The following is a 13903-nucleotide window of genomic DNA, read 5'->3' as shown; positions in this document are numbered from 1 at the left end:
CATGATAAATTGTCCTTAGTGACTAAAACGTTTAGGAGGGTTATTGGGTTACGGGGACAGGGTGGAAGTGAGGGCTTAAGTGGGTCGGTGCAGACTCGATGGGCCGAATGGACTCTTTCTGCACTTTATGTTCTATGCTCTTATCCATGTTTCGGCTCAATACCGAAAAATAAAGTTTTGTCACCATGAAGAGGAATGCCATTTCAGAAGTAGTACACCGAAACACGGCGAGGGTTTTCAGAAATATCTGGGGCGGGATTCTCCGGCCTCCCAGTCACCCGTTTCCCGGTGGCGGGAGGTGGTGCGCCATTCACTGGCGGCAGGATTTTCTGCTCCCTCCCTGTCAATGGGAATTCTCATTGAAGCCACTCCATGCCACCGGGAAACCCGCGGGCGGTGGTGCGCTGCCAGAGGGACCAGAGAATCCAGCTGCCAGTGAACGGACGGAGAATTCTTGCTCTGATTAAGTCTCAGAGCCATCCCCCTTATCAATGAACATGAACTTGGAGTAAAACAAAAAATTGTCCTGAGTTCTAAAAGTACCACAAAAATAATGGACTGTGTTTTCCCGGCCCTGTGATGGTGGAATTGGAATGGGGGGGGGGGGGGGGGGGGGGGGGGCGGGTGAATGGGAAAATGGTGGGGAGCTGCATCAGGATAGCTTCTTGATGCATTCCTGCGATCAATGAAGTCTCCTCAAGTCAGGCAGGGAGCCAGATTGGCTGCCTGCAAAATGAACGTAGACAGCAAATTCTACTGATTAGAGGCCCAATTAGTTCAAATATCACGGATGTGCCAGTATTTTGTCACTGGCAGTGAGACCACCAGCTGCGTCCAGAGGCTGTCATTTTATTGGAGGCGGCTTGCCAGGGTGCGGTAAGGGGGGCAACAGAGCTGAAGGCACCATGCATCAAAGAGGCATCTACCGGCAGGAAATGTCCCACCCACAGCAGGGATGATGAACTTGGAAACGACGACCCTTCCGCTTTTAGGGACCCCGGAAGCTCCTTCCCTGATAATTTTAACCTTAAACACAGGGTGCCTCCAGATTAAAGAGTTACCAACCTGCCTCAGCAACGCCCATCTCTCCTGACGGGGTTGCGTTGGTGGCTGGTGCTCTGAGTGGGCCAACCTGCCATTCTCAACAGGATGGTGATCACAGGGCTGCCTCGAGAAAGATTCCGCCCGAGGGGAACACTGCCCGTAACTGCAGATCGGCACCCCCATTGCGTGCTACATCGGGGTCCCAAAGCTTGTGGGAAAATCCAACCCAGCTTTCAATCCTCATAGATCAATATATAATGGTACAAATTGCAGACCACTAAAACATGTTGCGCAAGTACATTGGTAACGACTGCCAAAGCTGTCTCACTATTAAACAAATACTGCATTAAGCATGATGTGTAAATGAAAACCCGTGAACTCACGTTGGCTCCTCAGAAGCAGCTCTAGGTTCCTGCAGTTCCTGTGCTTGCTTAATCCAGGGTACTTTAGCTTCCACAGGAAGTTTTTCTGGAAATACCATGCATATGTCAAACCCATAGGTCCCCAGACTCATTCAGAACAATAATTACATTGTGCTATTCAATTAAGAATTCTTTCCTGTCGGTTTAATCGTATTAGTTCCCCAACTGAAGTGCTCAAAATGTTATTGTGCATTTTAAATCAAACAGATATGCAATCCATGGAGCCATTCTCCAGAATAACAAGCTACTGCTCCCATGGAATCGATATTGTCTGCAGAACAAGGAGCCCAGAGACTCCTTTCTCCCCCCACACTGTGAACTCTCTATGTTTTGACCAGTCCTCTGGGCTCTCTATTAATGGTAACCTCTTTAGATGATCAGAAAAGCAGCTCAGTAGGATACCAGTGATATATTTAGTGAATCGCACAGGCAGTGCCACAGGCTTTGCAAATACAGTGCAGAATTTTCATGCAAATATATAATAAAGCTGAAAGAATTCATGCCTTCAGTACATCATATCAATTCTGCCTTTTGATTAGAGAATTGCAAATGTCATTCCATCACTTAAGAAAGGTGGGAGAAACCAGGGAACTTTAGACTCGCCAGTTCAATATCAATTGTCGGGAAGCGACTGGAATCTAACAATAAGAGACAGAAAGAGAGAAAGAGAGCACTTGGACAGTAATCGATTAATCAGAGGGTCAACAGGAGAGGCACGACAATCCTGGGGAAGTCACCAAATGAACAGGAGAGCACCTAATAATTTTAAAACAGAAAATGCTGGATATACTCAGCAGCTAAGGTAGCACCTGAAGAGAGAGAAACAGAGTTCACGGGTGTGATTTAACCACCGCATGCACCCGGAATCTAGATGCACCGGTTAAATAGTCAAAATCGAGATTTGCGTCGATCGCGAATCATTTTGCCATCTCACCAGCCCACTACTGGTGGCGAGTTCCGATCGCACCCAAATAAGGCAAGCATATCATTAACCCTCATTTGCATTCACTTGCATCTCAATAGCGAGACTGAAGTCAAATACAACAGCCTCCTGGGAATTAACCAGCTCCACAGCGAGAAATCACATGGGCGTCATTTAGTACTCCTTTTTTAAAACGTGAAGCTGCCACAATGGCTGCTGAGGTGAACTGAGGAGATGAGTAGCCATTTCCATTTTCCAGCATGTAGCTCAAGGGCACTGGAGCCCTTCAAGGTTGGGGGCAGCCCTGGGCCAAGGAGGGGTGAGGAGATTTTTGTATGTAAGGCCTTCAAGCCATCTTTAAATATTGTGGATAACCATACAGGGGTGATTGCAGCTGCTGCCTGTCAGTCCTACCAAACACTTCCAGGACAGTCCCCTGCTCTCGATTCTATGCTAAAGGTCACTTAACTTCCTTTGACTGTGAGAAGCCTCTAGCTTCACAGGTGAAAGCTATTGCTAATGAGGAATTGGCATTGTTAGTTTGAGGGCACTTCAACAGCTCTCAAGTGGCTTCTTGTGGGTACATGTGCCATGTCTCAGACATTTCAATCAATCTTTTAAGCCTGAACAGTTTGCCTGAACTCTAGCAGCGTCAGCACCATAGAGGCAGAAGCCAACAATCAAACTGGTCTTCAGCACTGGAAATATCCTTGCAACAATAGGGTAAGTGTGTGGATCAGGGAACGGCACCTGAGCACGGTCTCCCTAATGCTATTGGCAGGGGTCTGGGGTCTAGGGGCTCCTGCTATGGGGGTGAATTTGCAGAGTGAGGTTTTCCAGCACAACTGGATCCGTGGATGGCATTCGGAGACATGGTGGGACACGTAAGGGTGGGGAGGCTTAGGGGATTTGAGGGTCTCCGGGTGGAGATCTACCTGATTGTCAGTCTCTCTCTCTCCTTCCCCAAATCCTTACAGATATAACAATATGGCTGGTTAGAATTATAGAATCCCTACAGTGCAGAAGGAGGCCATTCGGCCCACCGGTCTGCACCGACCCTCTGAAAGAGCACCCTACCCAGGCCCTCTCCCCCAACCTATCCCCACAACCCAGTAAACCCCTAATTGTTTTGGACACGAAGGGGCAATTTAGCATGGCCAATCTTCCTAACCTGCACATCTTTGGACTGTAGGAGGAACCTGTAGTACCCGGAGGAAATTCACGCTAATGTGGGGAGATAGTGCAAAGTCAAGACAGTTACCCGAGGCTGAAATTGAACTCGGATCTCTGGTGCTGTGAGGCAGCAGTGCTAACCACGGCGCTACCATGCCGTTATGTCATTCCCACAGAGGCTGCCCTCGCAGTGCTGGTGGCAGCCTAGACGGCCAGACGCCGGGGAAGGAAACAGTGTTGACGCAGGCTGGGGGCGGCACTCCATGTGCAGGGGGCTACCGCACACCCTGAAGACCTGGCTGCCCATCAGGCCGAGGTGGAACCCAGAGGGGGACACCATCGATGGCCCACGGTGTACAGGCGCTGTTCTGTCTTTCAAGGAGATGACGCGACAGCATGAGCCGCAGGAGACTCCATCTCAACAAAGAGACAATTCGTCACCTGTGCCATGTCCTTGTGGACCTGGCTGCCCGTCGAGGAGGAGGACACCCGCTCCTGGTGACCGTGAAAGTCACCACAGCCCTGAACCTGTATGCAACCGGATCATTCCAGGGCGTGAGTGGGGACCTGTGCAACATATCACAAGATACAGCCCACAAGTGCATCCGTGAGATAATGGAGGCCCTGTATGCCCGGGCAACATACTTTATCAACTTTGAGCTGGACCAGGCCCACCAAGATGCCCGGGCTGCAGGATTCTCCGCCATCGCCTGCATTCCTCAGGTCCAGAGGGTAATTGATGGCACGCATGTCACCTTGCACACACAGGGGCATCAGGGAGTGCCCTTCTTTAACAGAAAGGGGTTCCACTCCCTGAATGTTCAATTCTAGTGCGACCACCACCCCCGGATCATGCACATGTATGCACACTACCCAGGGAGCGTGCATGACAGCTACATTCTGGGACAGTCAGAGATCCTAAGCATCTTTGAGGACCACCCCAGGATGACGGCCGAGCTCATGGGGATTAAGAAATACCTGCTGAGGTCCTGTCTGATGATGTCAGTGCGGAGACCAGCGACCGAAGCTGAGACCCGGTATAATGAGGCCAATGCTGCCACCTGTGCTGTCATTTGAATGGTGCATCAGACTGCTCAAAATGCTGCTCCGATGGCTGGAGCTGTCTGGTGGTGCACTTCAATGCTTTATGATGATCTGCTGTGCACTTCACAACCTGGCACAGCAGCGGGGTGACAGGCTGGAGGAGGAAGAGGGAATACAGCGTCATGTGATGATGAGGAGTTGACCCAAGAGGGGAGGAGCCGGAGTGTTATAACCTGCCTGCTTACCACTGGCTGTAGACTAATGGCAATCCCACAATCCTTCTGGAATATGAGCTTCCCCAATGAGGGGGCGGAGAAATCATTAGCAGATTCCCTGCATAAATAGAGCTGGCCAGTATGGAACCAGCTAGAGAGGATTGAGCAGCAAGGGAGTTACAGCTGCTGTTGTGTATATAATATATGTTATTGTAAATAAATGTTATTTCTTTCTATTCTACAACTCGTGCTGGTTTCTTCGTGGCCCTCACAAAACTGGCGACGAGGGTTAAAGTGGATAGCTGTCTACGCTGCTGAAACCGCCTCACTGGATTTTTGTTGGATATAGGTTGGAAGTTTTTTTCCTGCTACACCATGCCTCTGAATAGACGTTTGGATGTTTTTGATGCTGCGCTGGAAAGCTGGAACCAGTACTCACAACGGATGCATTACTATTTCCGGGCAAACAACATCACCGAAAACGAGCGCCAGGTGGTCATTTTTCTCACTGCCTTCAGCCCACATAGGTTTGGGGTGATTAGGAGCCTTTGCTCATCACATGTGATGCATCCCCGTATGGTATTGGGGCCATTCTGTCCCACAAGATGGAGAACGAGGCCGAGCGGCCGATAGCTTTCGCCTCCCGCACATTGACTGCAGCGGGAAAGGAGTACGCCCAGATCGAGAAGGAGGGCCTGGCGGTGATCATTGGGGTGAAACGCTTCCACCAGTATGTGTATGGCCGCCACTTCACTATCGTGACTGATCATAAGCCTCTGCTGGGACTTTTCCAAGAGGATAATCCAATACCGCCCATTACTTACACACGGATCCAGCGCTGGGCTTTGTTGCTCGCTGCCGACGAGTATTCTCTGGAGCACAAACCAGGAACCCAGATAACGAATGCCGATGCACTGAGCCGACTGCCTTTGTCGACCGGCCCCATGTCGACCCCCACGACCGGTGAGGTGGTTGCAACCCTAAATTTTATGGACTCCTTGCCTGTCACGGCATCACAGACCTGTGAATGGAGCCAGTCCGGTCAAAGGTTTGGCACATAGTCCTGTATGCTGGGCAGCATAGACAGCTCCCAGGCGAGTTGCGGGCATTTTCCTCCAAGCTGCCAGAATTTAGCATGGAAGATGGTAGCCTCTTGTGGGGGACGCATGTGATTGTCCCGGAAAAAGGACAGGAGTTGATACTAAGGGATCCGGGTGTGACCAAAATTAAAATGTTGGCCCAGTGTTATGTCTGGTGGCCAGGCCTCGACGCCGACATTGAGAAGGTGGCCCAAAACTGCTCCATTTGCCAGGAGCATCAGAAGCTTCCGCCGGCCGCACCCCCTACATTACTGGGAATGGCATGCTTGCATGCGGATTTCACCGGCCCTTTTTCAAGGATCATGTTCCTTCTATTAATCGATGCCCAGTCCAAATGGTTAGAGGTGCATAAGATGGTAGGCACAACGTCCTGCGCAACAATCGAGAAGATGTATTTGTCTTTCAGTACGCATGGCCTCCCCGAGGTGCTAGTCACGGACAATGGCACTCCGTTCACAAGTGAGGAGTTTGAGAGGTTCATGAAGTTGAATGGCATACGCCATATCCGCACTGCTCCATATCACCCGGCTTTCAATGGGTTGCCGGAGCTCGCAGTGCAGACATTCAAACGGGGCCTAAAGAAGCAGTCTTCCGGGTCTATGGACAAGAGACTGGCTCATTTTTTGTTTTCATACAGGACCACTCCACATGTGGTGACTGGGGTGACCCGTGGAACTCCTAATGGGCCGGAGACTTTGCACCCACCTTAGCATGGTTTCCCCGGACATTGGCGCAAAAGTACGCTGCACTCAAGAATGGCAGGGACATGGCCTTTCTCGGCATCGGTCAATTTGGCAGTTTGCTCCCAGTGTTCGTTCGAAATTTTGCTGGTAGTGCCCAGTGGGACCCTGCCGTTATCTTTCGCCGAACGGGCCCTATCTCTTACCAGGTGCAAGCCCGGGGTCGTCTCCAGCGCAAGCATGTACTTCACGTGCGGTCTAGAAGACCATTTCTTCCAAGATTCCCCGCCCCCAGAGCTCACTTCTACAGCCACAGAGAACAGACACAGTGGAGAGTATTCCTCACAATCTTCCTCTGGTGTCGCACTCAAAGCCTGCGCAGGCCGTTGCAGAACCGCGTGGAGATAGGGGCACCGGATGATGGACGCAGTGGACTCCGACTCCGAGATGGAGACACAGGACATCTCAGAGGGGGTGTCCTCAGGCCCACGGGCCGTGGATGTACAACCGTTACACCGTTCATCACGGAAGCGCCATTCTCCGTCTCGTGACACGCCGCCCGATCCAGCACCTCGTGCAAATGGTGTCCGGCCTGCGGCAAAACGAGTCCGACGCCCTCCTTCGCCAGGGTCTTCGGTGGATTCCTTGGACTTTGTGGGGGAGGGATGTTATAACCTGTCTGCTTACCACTGGCTGGGGACTAATGGCAATCCCACAATCCTTGGAGTATGAACTTCCCCAATCAATGGGGGGCGGGGGGGGAGAGAAATAATTAGCAGATTCCCTGCATAAATAGAGCTGGCCAGTATGGAACCAGCTAGAGAGGAGTGAGCAGCAAGGGAGTTACTGCTGCTGTTGTGTGTATATATATATATTATTGTAAATAAATGTTATTTCTTTCTATTCCACAACTCGTGCTAGATTCTTCGTGGCCCTCACTAAACGGAGGATGGAGGACTGATGGTGGCAAAGGTCCAGCATGCCTGGAGGACCAACGAGGCCCTCATCCTCACCTGCTTCTCATAGGACGAGGCTATGTTCATCAGCTCACCCACTCCATGCCCCCAGGAGGGGGGATTTGGAAGAACTGGAGACCGCTGTCACCTCCTTGGTGGCAGGCCCCGGGTTGGCTTCCAGCACTTCTTCCTCCCTGACATTGCCTGTAGGGCCCTGAGGATCTCCATGGGACGGAGGGGCAGCTGAGTGAGCTGCAGAGGCCTCTGGGTCATCTGTCTCTGCCAACCCTGGCAGTTCCCCATTGTCTTCACCATGGTGTCGATGCCCTCAGTGATGGTCTTGGGCCATGCTTTGCAGTGCTTCGGCAATGTCCACATGCATCTGGGACATATCGCTCAGTGATTGGGACATGATGCTGAGGCCCTCAGCCATTGTCGTCACAGACTGAGCTATGTCTTGGGCACCATCACTCACGACGCTGACTTTGTGCTCCAGGTTTTCCACTGCGGTCACCACCCTCGCAGTGTTGGCCTCAGTGCCATGCATTGTCGCCATCGCCCGTACTCTTTGGGACTCTTCCAATCGGCTATACACTTGCTGGAATGTCGTTGACATCCCCTCCTGAATCTCACGGCTGCGTGCTATTATCTGCATCAGCTCTTGTCCAGAGGTTCGGCATCTGACTGGGACTCAGCTGAGTCCTGGGATCCAGTAGACCTCTGACTGCTGTCTCGCTTGGATGTTCCTGCCTCAAACTGATGTGCATCAGCAACGGTGTGGTGCTCACCCGATTGTGCCCCAAAGCCTGTCCACTAATGTTGCCCACTGAGGTGTCTGTCTCTGCACTGGTGGAAGGTGGGAATGATAGCTGTGACACCTCCATGGTTGTCTTCTTCGAGCTCTCCTCCGAGGTGGTTTCTTGGGTGGCGGGGGGAGGGGGGTGGGGAAACTACTCCGGATGGCCCGGCCCCATCAGATGAAGGTCCTGAGAGACAATGGACATATGGTCAGTGAGAAGGAAGGATCATTTTGTCTGACATGAACAACTCATTTGAGACAGGCCATCTGGGTGAAGGGGTAATGGATCTTCACCTCTGTGGCACAGACCAACCTCGCTGTAGGTGACTGCTCCCTTCTCAGACAACCCCACGATTTCCAGGGCCCGTCCCTTTTCGGAGATGAGGACTCAGATCTCTGGTGCACCGCACACCCATCTTGACCCTTTCTCGCTTATTCAAGGCTATCTTCTCCTGCGGGGAAGAAAGAGAGGGCATTGCAAGGCGCACGCTTGATGGGTCGGGGGGGGGGAGGGTCTCCAGCAGATGGTATGTGTGGGCACTGCACCTGGAAATGAAGTGGTTGTGTTGGTGGATGCTTGGGGTGCTGAGGAGCAAGCACCCAGATCTAATGTGTTGAGGGTGCAAGGTGTCAGCCAGTGATTTGTGGAGGGTGGGGCTGAGAATTTGAGGGGTATCAGGTGAAACTGATGCCAGGAGAGAGGTGGTAACTTACCCGTGCAGTTCGGTGGAGGTTGTTGGTCTTCTTTGTGAGGCGTTTCTCCTGGTCATGTTGCCCGCACTGACAGCTGCTGCCACTGCCTCCCAGGTGGACCTGCTGCTGGTCCTCCGACCCCCTCGGGGGAACAGGATGTTTCGTGTCGCATTAACAGCGTCGGGAAGTCTGGCCAGGTTGGCATCCCCAAAGCGAGGAGCAGGTCTGCACGCACGCAGCAATGCTTGTGTGTGACTGGGAGTGAGTGGTGAGGGAGCGTATAAGAGCTGCTCCAACTTGTTAGTGCGATATGCTGAGGCGTGAGTCTGGCGAATCAGATGGCGAGACAGCCAGTAATGGCGAGAAGCTCAAGGGGGCTCATTTCCGGCACTGTGCCGTTAAATACAGGCTGCGATCTCGCCAATGCGCCCGTCAAGAAACACTCGCATCCAAAATGACACTTCGACCTTTTTCCATTAAATCGTGCTCAAGATTTCAGATTGAAGTCCCTTCATCAGAACACAACCTCTGACCAGTATGTTACTGGATGGTTACCGGCTCACTAAGGTTGAGACAACATAAAAGCAATTGGGAAGCCAATGAAAGTGGAAGAGAGGTAAAGTTAGGGGGTAATGGAATGCCATTGGAAGCTGGTCGAATATTTACAGATGATGTTGTCGCCTGTGGATAGCGGACGGGTTTTTCCGGCTGTTTCCACCGTTGGATTTTCCAGACCCGCCGACAGCGTCCACTCCCCTCGCCCCTCGTTCTCAGATGGCGGAGGGTGCAGACAATGGGAAACGGGAAACCCCACTGACAGCAGCGGGACCGGAAGATTCCACCTTCGGCTAATGGCAGGCCGCCACAGGCTGTGGGGGGGGGAGGGGGGCGACGACTCTGTCCTACGCCTCTTACAGAATTCATGAATAAGCCAACAGCTGAGGCTGTGAAAGGGGGCTATTTGAAAAAGAGCAGTAGGAGCAGGCATCTAACAGGTCAGAAAAGTGCAACGTATTTTAGAAGATATGACATCCATGAGATTGAAAAACAAATGCTAATTAAGCTCTTTGTGGATGAAACTATTGGATCTTTAGAACTGTATCCAAGTTTACTCTACTTAATCATTCCTTACATTTAGCAAATTGTGGAACAATAGAGTTGTCTTACGGAGAGCATCTTGTTGTAAAATTACCTTTTGCTTTATAACATGGAATTAGCACAGTGCACTCCTCCTTTATGTGTGGTTTGAGCTGCGAATTACACCCTCCTGTATGTTGCCCTCGGTAGTCTATGCAGAGCACAACTCTGTAGCGCAGTCCTCGTCCACATGTTACTGTGCACTGTAAAGAAACACTGAGATTCTTAACTGCTTCTTGTTCATAGGGAGTACTGATCAGATGTTAAAACAATCTAATTAATGGTACTCTTGTTCTCTTTCATTTATACTACCAAACATTCAGTGCAGACGTGTTAGAACATCGAACATTACAGCGCAGTACAGGCCCTTCGGCCCTCGATGTTGCGCGACCTGTGAAACCACTCTAAAGCCCATCTACACTATTCCCTTATTGTCCATATGTCTATCCAATGACCATTTGAATGCCCTTAGTGTTGGCGAGTCCACTACTGTTGCAGGCAGGGCATTCCACGCCCTTACTACTCTCTGAGTAAAGAACCTACCTCTGACATCTGTCTTATATCTATCTCCCCTCAATTTAAAGCTATGTCCCCTCGTGCTAGACATCAACATCCGAGGAAAAAGGCTCTCTCTGTCCACCCTATCCAATCCTCTGATCATCTTGTATGCCTCAATTAAGTCACCTCTTAACCTTCTTCTCTCTAACGAAAACAGACTCAAGTCCCTCAGCCTTTCCTCATAACATCTTCCCTCCATACCAGGCAACATTCTGGTGAATCTCCTCTGCACCCTTTCCAATGCTTCTACATCCTTCCTATAATGCGGCGACCAGAATTGCACGCAATACTCCAAATGCGGCCGCACTAGTGTTTTGTACAGCTGCAACATGACCTCATGGCTCCGAAACTCAATCCCTCTACCAATAAAAGCTAACACACCGTACGCCTTCTTAACAACACTCTCAAACTGGGTGGCAACTTTCAGGGATCTATGTACATGGACACCGAGATCTCTCTACTCATCCACACTGCCAAGAATCTTACCATTAGCCCAGTACTCTGTCTTCCTGTTATTCCTTCCAAAATGAATCACCTCACACTTTTCTGCATTAAACTCCATTTGCCACCTCTCAGCCCAGCGCTGCAGCTTATCTATGTCCCTCTGTAACTTGTAACATCCGTCCGCACTGTCCACAACTCCACCGACTTTAGTGTCATCTGCAAATTTACTCACCCATCCTTCTACGCCCTCCTCCAAGTCATTTATAAAAATGACAAACAGCAGTGGCCCCAAAACAGATCCTTGTGGTACACCACTAGTAACTGGACTCCAGTCTGAACATTTCCCATCAACCACCACCCTTTGTCTTCTTCCAGCTAGCCAATTTCTGATCCAAACTGCTAAATCACCCTGAATACCATGCCTCCGTATTTTCTGCAGTAGCCTACCGTGGAGAACCTTATCAAACGCTTTACTGAAATCCATATACACCACATCAACTGCTTTACCCTCATCCACTTGTTTGGTCACCTTCTCAAAGAACTCAATAAGGTTTGTAACCGTGTTGACTATCTCTAATCAAATTATTCCTTTCCAGATGATTATACATCCTATCTCTTATAAATCTTTCCAAGATTTTGCCCACAACAGAAGTAAGGCTCACTGGTCTATAGTTACCGGGATTATCTCTACTCCCCTTCTTGAACAAGGGGACAACATTTGCTATCCTCCAGTCTTCTGGCACTATTCCTGTAGACAAAGATGACCTAAAGATCAAAGCCAAAGGCTCAGCAATCTCCTCCCTAGCTTCCCAGAGAATCCTAGGATAAATCCCATCCGGCCCAGGTGACTTATCTATTTTCACACTTTACAGAATTGCTAACACCTCCTCCTTATGAACCTCAAGCCCTTCTAGTCTAGTAGCCTGAATCTCAGTATTTTCCTCGACAACATTGTCTTTTTCCTGTGAGAATACTGACAAAAAATATTCATTTAGCACCTCTCCTATCTCCTCGGACTCCAAGCACAACTTCCCACTACTGTCCTTGACTGGCCCTACACTTACCCTAGTCATTCTTTTATTCCTGACATATCTATAGAAAGCTTTAGGGTTATCCTTGATCCTACCTGCCAAAGACTTCTCATAGAATTTCATAGAATTTACAATGCAGAAGGAGGCCATTCGGCCCATCGAGTCTGCACCGGCTCTTGGAAAGAGCACCCTACCCAAGGTCAACACCTACACCCTATCCCCATAACCCAGTAACCCCATCCAACACTAAGGGCAATTTTGGACACTAAGGGCAATTTATCATGGACAATCCACCTAACCTGCACATCTTTGGAATGTGGGAGGAAACCGGAGCACCCGGAGGAAACCCACGCGCACACGGGGAGGATGTGCAGACTCCGCACAGACAGTGATCCAAGCCGGAATCGAAGCTGGGACCCTAGAGCTGTGAAGCAATTGTGCTATCCACAATGCTACCGTGCTGCCCTCATGTCCCCTCCTGGCTCTTCTTAGCTCTCTCTTTAGGTCCTTCCTAGCTAACTTGTAACTCTCGAGCGCCCTAACTGAACCTTCATGTCTCATCTTTACATAAGCCTCCTTCTTCCTCTTGACAAGTGTTTTGACTGCTTTAGTAAACCACGGTTCCCTTGCTCGACCACTTCCTCCCTGCCTGACAGGTACATACTTATCAAAGACATGCAGCAGCTGTTCCTTGAACAAGCTCCACATTTCCATTGTGCCCATCCCCTGCAGTTTTCCTCTCCACCCGATGCATCCTAAGTCTTGCCTCATCGCATCATAGTTGCCTTTCCCCCAGATATAACTCTTGCCCTGCGGTATATACCTATCCCATTCCATCACTAAAGTAAACGTAATCGAATTGTGGTCACGATCACCAAAGTGCTCACCTACCTTCAAATCTAACACCTGTCCCTGGTTCATTACCCAGTACCAAATCCAATATGGCCTCGCCTCTCGTTGGCCTATCTACATACTGTGGCAGGAAACCCTCTTGCACAAATTGGACAAAAACGGACCCGTCTAAAGTACTCGAACTATAGCGTTTCCAGTCAATATTTGAAAAGTTAAAGTCCCCCATAACAACTACCCTGTTGCTTTCGCTCCTATCCAGAATCATCTTTGCAATCCTTTCCTCTACATCTCTGGAACTTTTCGGAGGCCTATAGAAAACCCCTAACAGTGTGACCTCTCCTTTCCTGTTTCTAACCTCAGCCCATACTACCTCAGTAGACGAGTCCTCATCAAACGTCCTTTCTGCCACCGTAATACTGTCCTTGACTAACAATGCCACCCCTCCCCCTCTTTTACCACCTTCCCTGAGCTTACTGAAATATCTAAACCCTGGCACCTGCAACAACCATTCCTCTCCCTGCTCTATCCATGTCTCCGAAATGGCCACAACATCAAAGTCCCAGGTACCAACCCATGTCGCAAGTTCACCCACCTTATTCCGGATGCTCCTGGCATTGAAGAAGACACACTTTAAACCACCTTCCTGCCTGCCGATACACTTCTGCAACTTTAAAACCTTATTCATGACCTCACTACTCTCAACCTCCTTATACTGGAGCTACAATTCAGGTTCCCAAGCCCCTGATGAACTAGTTTAAACCCTCCCGAAGAGCATGAGCAAATTTCCCCCCCAGGATATTGGTACCCCTCTGGTCCAGGTGTAGACCTTCCCG

At 50.1% G+C, this 13903-nt stretch overlaps 1 protein-coding gene across 1 annotated transcript in view; it reads right to left on the bottom strand.

Annotated features, from left to right (window-relative positions):
- The window catches only part of adamtsl3 (ADAMTS-like 3), an 869253-nt gene that overhangs the window by 241047 nt on the left and 614303 nt on the right, over positions 1-13903 (bottom strand). Inside the window, 2 exon segments of the mRNA XM_072468743.1 lie at positions 1428-1512; positions 10241-10388. Of these exon segments, the coding sequence (XP_072324844.1) occupies positions 1428-1512; positions 10241-10388 (233 nt within the window).

Source organism: Scyliorhinus torazame, chromosome 12 (genome assembly GCF_047496885.1).
Source record: "Scyliorhinus torazame isolate Kashiwa2021f chromosome 12, sScyTor2.1, whole genome shotgun sequence".
In the NCBI taxonomy this organism is placed as follows: domain Eukaryota; kingdom Metazoa; phylum Chordata; class Chondrichthyes; order Carcharhiniformes; family Scyliorhinidae; genus Scyliorhinus; species Scyliorhinus torazame.
The sequence above is the reverse complement of the archived record's forward strand: the minus strand, read 5'-3'. Positions and strand labels throughout refer to the sequence as shown.